This window comes from Gopherus evgoodei, chromosome 4 (genome assembly GCF_007399415.2).
Source record: "Gopherus evgoodei ecotype Sinaloan lineage chromosome 4, rGopEvg1_v1.p, whole genome shotgun sequence".
Taxonomy (NCBI): domain Eukaryota; kingdom Metazoa; phylum Chordata; order Testudines; family Testudinidae; genus Gopherus; species Gopherus evgoodei.
The window spans coordinates 58,408,866-58,417,125 of record NC_044325.1 but is presented as its reverse complement, the minus strand read 5'-3'; the positions used below and the strand labels follow the sequence as shown (position 1 = coordinate 58,417,125).

At 41.4% G+C, this 8,260-nt stretch overlaps 1 protein-coding gene and 1 long non-coding RNA gene across 8 annotated transcripts in view; one reads left to right on the top strand and one right to left on the bottom strand.

Moving 5' to 3' along the window:
* Window positions 1-2,141, top strand: part of MEIS2 (Meis homeobox 2) — a 184,522-nt gene extending 182,381 nt beyond the window's left edge. For 4 of the 7 annotated variants that reach the window (XM_030559388.1, XM_030559386.1, XM_030559387.1 and 1 more), the window contains exon 13: window positions 706-794. Coding sequence is in view for 3 of the 7 variants with exons in the window: in XM_030559383.1 (XP_030415243.1) it covers window positions 706-992 (287 nt within the window). In the remaining 4 variants the exon portion in view is untranslated. Of the gene's footprint in view, window positions 1-705 lie in introns of all 7 variants that reach the window. The other 3 variants (XM_030559383.1, XM_030559385.1, XM_030559384.1) reach the window with 1 other exon arrangement.
* LOC115650039 overlaps window positions 1-7,905 on the bottom strand; it is a 17,677-nt gene extending 9,772 nt beyond the window's left edge. The window contains exon 1 of the long non-coding RNA XR_003999989.1: window positions 7,894-7,905. This is a non-coding gene — a long non-coding RNA (uncharacterized LOC115650039). The remainder of the gene's footprint in view (window positions 1-7,893) is intronic.
* Between the last annotated feature and the right edge of the window lie 355 nt (window positions 7,906-8,260).

Sequence of the window (8,260 nt, the reverse complement as noted above, 5' to 3'; positions counted from 1 at the left end):
TTGCTTTACTCAGGTGAGTAGCCCCACTGCCTTCAGTGGATCTTGAGATAAGGCAGCAGGATAAGGGTCATAATGATATAATAGGATTTTAAGACTTGTTCCAGTGGAACAATATGACGTACTTTAGGCCTAAGACTTTGAGGTACCGAGTAGCTTCATCTCCATTGACATCATTGAGTGTTGAAGGCACTCGCCATATCTCAGGAGGCACTCAGCACCTTTCAAAGTTGAGACTTTTGTTGGTTTCTGTTTTGTTCATTTATGCAGTTAGGTCCATTGATCTCTGTGCGGAACTTGCATTGATACTCCTTGTGCAGAACCAGGACAGGCGATAGGCTTTATATTTTTAAAATACCAAAACCAAACAAATTAGATATTTATATTCAATTGACATGTCTTTACTTAACAGTATGCATCTTCCTGGAATTTATCATAGAAATTCACCCACTAGGCTTTTTAAAGTATGCTTACGTTTTGTGACACTCAGTTGTGCTCAATATTTAGTTCTGTTATGTGCATTATCCTGCTGAATGATCAAATTAAATTCAAACTAGAATTTGAATGTCTGCAAACATTGGCAAGAATCTGCCACTAAATTTAGATGGAAGATTTTCAGTGTCTGTTGTTTTTCTTGTTCGTTTTAGATGGGTAAATTGTAAAAGTGTTTAGGAACCTAACCTGATTTTTTTTACCCTCTTTGTCTAGGTTTGCAAGGCATGCCAGGGGACTGCGTCTCTCAGGGTGGTCCTATGGGTATGAGTATGGCACAGACAAGTTACACTCCTCCCCAGATGACCCCACACCCTACTCAGTTAAGACATGGACCCCAAATCCATTCATATTTGTCAAGTCACCCCCATCACCCAGCCATGATGATGCACGGCGGACCCCCTACCCACCCTGGAATGACCATGTCAGCACAGAGCCCCACAATGTTAAATTCTGTAGACCCCAATGTTGGTGGACAGGTTATGGACATTCATGCCCAATAGTATAAGGGAACTCAAGGGAAAAAAACAAAAACAAATAAAAAAATCAAACCTATTTTAAGACTTTTGAACTTTGACCAGATATTGACACTTAAAACGAAATTCCAGACAGCTGTGATTATTTTTTACTTTTGTCATTTTTCATCAACAACAGAGGACCAATGAGAAAAGAACAGAAATGTGAAATCGTGGGCTCACTGAAACAATTATGTCCATGTAAAGATCCTCTGAGGGGAAAAAACAAACAAAAAAGACTCCAAGAGTTATAACTACTGTAGTATAAACATAGGAACTAAGTTAACTTGTACATTTCTGTTGATCACTCCGTTATGTTGCCTCAAATAGTTTTAGAAGAAAAAAAATTCCTTGTTTTCCACACTATGTGTGTTGTTCCCAAAAGAATGACTGTTTTGGTTCACCAGTGAAGTCACTATCCATGAAAGACTACAGTATATTTCAGACCAGTTTTGGCCAGTGAAAAAATAATTACCCTGGAGATGAAGATGAAAAGTCCTGCTGGGTCTCTCATCACTCAGAAGACAGTTCCAAGAAGGCCTTGCTGTCCCCTGGTTTTGTTCCTTCATAAATGTGTCCTTTAGTTTCAAACAGATCTTTATAGTTTGTGCTTCAAAAACCTATTTTTTGGACTCTTCTTCAAAGAGCTTGCAGGTGAAAATTTAAAAGACAGAGCAGGAGCTTCTTCCAGTGGTTCTGAGCCTTGGCTTTGGACAAAACAAAACTAAAAGTTGGGCAGCTTTCTCAATGAAAGAAGTTACTAATGGTCTTTGCACCAAATCTAGAACTTTATCATGAACTCAAAGCTTGGGAAAAAAGCAAGAGAATACTGTAACAAACTTCGTACAGAGTTCGGTCTATTAATTGTTTCATGTTAGATATTCTATGTGTTTACCTCAATTGAAAAAGAAAAAAAAAAGAATGTTTTGCTAGTATCAGATCTGCTGTGGAATTGGTATTGTATGTCCATGAATTCTTCCTTTCTCAGCACGTGTTCCTCACTAGAAGAAAATGCTGTTACCTTTAAGCTTTGTCAAAATTTACATTAAAATACTTGTATGAGGACTGTGACGTTCTGTTTAAAAAAAAGGTGTTAAGTCACAAAATGCGATAATAAATATTTCATTTTTGATTTTTTGTTAGGCTTTTGAGTTTTTAATCATGATTGGGAAAGATGGCATTTGCTGGGCAAAAATGTCGAAGATGGATTTCTTACTAATGATTCTGAAGAAGGGCTGAATCAGACACATGCACAGTCACCAGGTCAAAAAATTCAAATGTAGTCTCATCAGATTATACTTTATGTAGCAAAAGCAAAAACGATCAGGTGGATGAATTGGGAAAACGTAAATTTAACTTTTGAAATGTAATTAGATGATCCAGGTCCACTGAGAGGAGGAGGATTTGTTTTAACCACAATAATACAGACATCTTGTGCTCTCAAACTACTAAATGGAAGGAAAGCATGGTATGTTCTAGCTCTAAGCCATTATAGCTGGAAATTGGACCTTTCTCCTCTGCAGTGAGTGGGAATTTTCTCATTACTTTAGTTGTAACAGAATCGGGTCCCAAGAAGAGGGACTGCTATTTCGGAGAATAAAAATACCTTAATTATCTTTACTTTCTAGGAAACAACTGTCAACTGGTTTTAAATATTTGTAATTTTTTAACCCTCTTCACCATTTCCTCCGTGTATTATTAAAAACTGACAACTTTTATCTTTGGAATGTTGAAAAAGTCTTAACTTCCCAGTTAATGTTTAATTTCTGAACTGAGTAAATCCTTTGCTGCTGGCAAAGGAAGGAAGGATGCAAGTGGAATGGGCGGGCGGGTTAATTTAGCAATCGGTCCTGCTTTGTAGCAGACTTTTAAGGCGCTCTCTGAAATTTAGAGGATGGGAGATTCCACGTTTGACTTTCATTCTTTCTGTCCTGATTAAAAACGCCCTGATCCTTAATTCCTGTATGAAACGCACACTCTGTTCTCCCGATTTCAAAGTCTTTGATTATTTTGATGAGAGAAATAACAAGAATAAGACTCAAAGAAGAGTTGTCTTTGCATCACAAAACGAAGCTACTTATTGTATCCAATTTGCTGTCATTTTCCCCTCCGATTTGAGGAGGAATATATAAAGATCAACGAGATTTTTTTTCCCCTAGTAAACTGTTATTTTTGTAATGAGTTAAATATTTGTAATGCTGGTGTATTTTCTCGCTGGGCTGTAATCTGCGGGAGTTGTTGCTGGAATCCAATGTAAACAGATTGCTCCAATCTGAGGTTTGCTATTTAATATGGAGAGTTCCGATGTAGGTGTATTTAAGAAATGCTCAGCTGTCAAACCTTAAAAAAAAACGGGAATAGTGTTTTGACAGCGATATAGTGTGAAAGGAAATACTGTAGTCTGAATAAAATTGCTTATATTCTGAGAAACGAAGGGTAATAGAAAAACTCCTCTTGTTTTGCTATATATGTGTGTGGAAACATGGCATATAAATTTCCACTTCTCCAAAAGATTCTGGGAAGAGAGCTGCAGTCACCCCCAAATTAGGGCTTTTCAGACTGTGCGCTGCAAAAGGAGAAGTGGGAAATGATGTCCGTGTCTGTGCCTCCTTTCGGCAGAGTCCTGTCCTGACTACAAGAGGAAATGTTAGTGGAAATGCTTATATATGTCTGGCCCAGAGGTGATTTGCAGGGGTGGGGGGAAATGTGGCAAATTTATCTAGCAGCTGTCACAAGATGGAACCTGTGTTTTCCAAAGGATCCAGTCAGTGGTTGTTCCTACACAAGTTACAGATCAGTCGTGCACTCCAAGCATTTGACAGGGCGAATGAGGGCCCTCACTGCATTGCCTTTAGAACTGGGAGGATCCCGTAAACATTTGCTTAACTTCACCTTTCATTCTGAGAGGCAACCCAGTGGATCCAGGACAAATCCCTAAATCCCGTCCTTTATAGGCGTGTCCCTGCAGGAAGCGTGTGTTGGCTTGGAAGGGAAAGATTTCACGCGACTTCGAGATGATATCTCCGCCTCGCAACTCTTCACAATTACGATCCTGGTTGGAATCAATAGCAAATGTTGTTTTTAAACACTTGTTTTTTAACACGCCTTCGGGGGAGGGAGGGGGGAACCGCACAGCTCCAGCAATATCGCTGAGCAAGCTGCTGTGGAGGTGGAATTCTGGTCGGGCTGGGGAAATCCGGCATCTTTGTCCTTGGGGTGGAGGGTGCTGTGCTGAGAATAGAGATTGTTGGGCAACGCGTTTGAAGGCCGATTTTAATATTAATCGCTTTGGTGGAGAGAAAGAGACAGAAGGGAGGTTGCCCCTCTGCGACAGTGATGATGGATGACCCAGCACCGCCAAACAACTCCGCCCCTCCATCCTCACCCAGTATCAAAGCTACTTTACTTGCAGCTTTAGGAGTAGAATAAACACCGTCGCCTCTTCTAACGCATCGATTTGTGGATCATTATGAATCAATTACTGCTCTCGATGGGTTGGTGGTGGCTGAACTAAAACGGGCTGTGGATGGGGAAAGCGCTAGAAAGAAACAGACCAGTCCTTATAGTAACACTGCTACTACTACTAATTAGTATTAATACTAATTATTCAGGTTTGAGCACTTTCAAAGAGACCCCCCCCTGCCCCGCCGCTGAATTGTTTGCTGGATGGGACTCACTCTGTGTGGTTGCTGCTGAACTTGAAAAAAGGGCTCTCAAACGAATGGGTTTTGCGTTACACGCAATTACTTCGAGAAACAGCGACATATTCGCACCGTACCGCCGTGTTTATTTTGTATTTAACTCCTCAGGAGAAACCCACTGGACTATAGAAAATGGGCTAGTCCCTGCGGCCGCAAAGAGGCCAAGTACGGGGAGTTAGCGAGGCCGAGTGGCATTTTCAGAAGGATGTTTTAGTGGGGAGGAAAGTGTGTAAAGTTGGGTTTCTCTCTCTGTTCCCATTTGTAGCAGTGTTTGAAGACCTCAAGGTGTTTCTATGGCTACCTTGTGTATGTGGGAGGGTCAGATGTGGGGGTACCCAAGAGAAAAGGCAGCTCTTGGGTGATCATTTATCAATGTCACCCACATAATGATTCTCTCTGCAGCCTTCTATTGATGAGGATAATTACATTAGCTCAGAGTGACTGATCAATGAAAAACCACCAAACAAAAACTTCTTTACTCTTCTATAATGCCAAAAACAGATACAGAAATAAGATAGAAAGCCAGGGCGGGATTTTCCCCTTCCTTTCTCTTTACCAATAGATTAAAAAAAAACAAACAGCGGAAAGTAAGAAAATAACATTAGATCTATTACATTTAGAAAGAGGCTACAGTTTTGCCTGTGAAAATGTTGCCTTCAAATCTGTTGGCATCAGTCTTTCCCTGGTAAAGTATATCATTAGTTTGAATACGAACTGCTACTTCCCTGCTGGGGGCCAAGTTCTCGCCCTGTACACTTGTGCTGAGCGTTCTGAAAATGGAGCCTGAGCGTTTGCAACTACGGGGAGGGAAGTGCATGTAAATAATTTTCCTTTCAAAATTGCAGTTGTCTCCCTAGTTGTCAGGTTTTCTTTGTTTCGAATCACTTCTTAAAGCAGCACTGCTGAAGACCGAATGTTGTCTCCGTAAGGCGCTGTTATATTGGTGAAAGTTTGCAGTTACATTGCGATTTCGCTCTTTCTATAGTTAAATATCAATATTTTCTCAATTAAAGCGAATTTTAATGATTTTACTTGTGAGTTGTTAAAAGGCGCCGTAAATTTTATTATAATGCAGCTAAGCTTCTTAGCACAGCCAGCGGACAGGTTGAGGGGTTGTTGTTGTTGTTGTTTTTCTCTCCAAAGGGCCTGCATCTGAAAGTCGATCATTTTAAATAACAACAAGGCAAAGTGATGCGAAGAAAAAATGGTTAGGGACAATACCACTTCATGACGCTCTCTCCTTTCCATCTTGTCCTGTGTCTCACATGGTCCCGCGAAAGTGAGAGCATCCTGTTTCCTTAAAAGGGCACCAAAAGAGTTACTTGTTTATTTGGATGAAGACTAGAACATTGTCGCATTTAGCAGCACGTGTTTTGTGTCCCCAATTCCTCTTTCCCATCCCCCGCACAACACTGATGGAGTCGAGCTGAACACGCATTTGCTCCCTTTGTGTCTGTACAATATCCTAGGTGGAGACTGCATTATTGCATATGTTACATGTAATGTGCATGATAATTAGTATACAGTGTTTACAGGTATATCTTTAAGCACACAGCCTGCTAATAAAGCAATTATGTACATAATAATGAACTTACATTTCTAAACCAACTTGTAAACACGCCTCAAAGTTAACATTTGAAAGTAAATGCAGATCTGGACGAGGCTATTTTGCACATCTTTTGCAGGCCTCTTAAAACAAATATTGCCACATTTCTTGTTATAACATCTAGTTTATGCGCCGGATTCCGAGGTCATTTACACAGAGTTAACTCCACCATTGACTTGAGAAGCCGGCTGGGGCCCTGAGCTCACAATTGTCTAGAATTGCCCCAAAGCTGTTTAACATTTCTTAAATTAGCTCCTAGAAGATATAGTATAAACTTCTTTGCTACGATGCATGCCAGATCCAGATCAGAAAGAACCAGCGTCCTGAGTGGTATGCATTTCTTATTTCTTATAGTCGAGCTAGCTACAAAATTGGAAGGGGGCGGCTAGAGAGAAAATTGAAACAATTTCTATATTTCAAATAAAACTACGGCATTCCTAATATTTACCAAACAGCAATTGTGTAGAAATTCCCACACTGTGCTCCATATACCGCGAGCAAACAACTCCCCTGGCCATCACATAGACTCCTCAGATAATCAGTGTCCCAAATCACTTAATCAAGACTCCTAAATTAACAATGGAGTCTCTGAGTTTCAGTAACGGTTTAGGTTGTTTATTGAGCCAAGTTCCTTGCGTTACATACATTCACCCCTAGAAAAGGGGACTGGGTTGCCACTCAGTCTCGAGTGTCTGGGTTATCAATTCAGTGCGAGGGAGAAAACAAAGGCAATATCTAGTTCTCACCCAACCAGGTTTCAAACTAGGATCTTACTTTGTTGTACAGTTGGATTTGTCCGGGGGAAGGCGGGGGGATGGGACCCATGCCGCTGGCCTTTTCCTGCGGATCCGGATCCCCACCACGGAAACCCGTTTTCAGATCTATGAGCCCCGAGTGGATAAACACCCACAATTACTATGGGACAGGGACGAGTGGCAAAACCTGAATGGAACGCAGCTTTGGCGTTGGGTGAAACTAACGATGTGCGGCTGCTTTACCCTCACAGGGAAGGGGTGGGGGAGCCCTTTCTGATTAATAAGTAGCAGGCTAATGTTGAGGGCTTTTTCTGCCCGATTGCCTTTTTGAATTAGAGCCGATTTCTTCACACTTCAATAGGGCCTGTCTCTTTTAAAATGACTGACAGATTTGTTTCTCCTTTTTTCTCTCGCTGAGACTTAATGATGTAAATTTTCTAATTAGCTAAATCACGTTGCTTAAAGGCCTTAATATTTACCGGGCAAGGAGTGAGAGTCCTGAGTGGATCGCTTAAAATAGCCAAAGAAATAACGTTAGGCTTTTAAAGGGGGGGGGCAGGAGGGATTTTGGGGGGAGGGGGTGATATAACGTAAAACCAGAGGTAAAGTTCTGCCTGGAGCGTCTTCCTTCCTCCTCCTCCTCCCCTCAAACCCCGCTTTTATTTTTCAATCAGCTAAGATTTAATTAGGAGCCCTCAGGCCGGACGATCTGATATTTTCTCATTAGTTTCCCATCAGTAGTCTTGAGTGTTAGATTGGCTTAAAGGTTGTCAACATTTGACCAATTTTATTCAAGGAAAAGAAACTACGCATTATAGCTCCGGGACCTGAGATCTGAAAATAAATCCTGCTCGGATCAGCGGAACTAACAGGCGAAAAAAATGTTGACAATTCATCGTTGTATTTAATAAGTTGCAGTTGCATAATGTATAGTGCGGAGGGAGAGAGGCTGCAGCGAGACAGTCCCAGGCAGGGACACCGGCACGGGCTGCAGCTCGCCCGGCTAAGGGGTATACACCCTCACACAGGAGCGTGATAAATACCCGACGGGTAGCTAAGGACAGAGAAGTCAGACACGGCTGAGTTACAAGAAGTGAAACCCAAGTCGAGGAGCTGCTTAGGGTTTGGAAACTGCAGCTTTTTGCTGCTGTTGTTGTTGTTCCAGCGCAATGAAACAAACCTTGTGGTTACTGC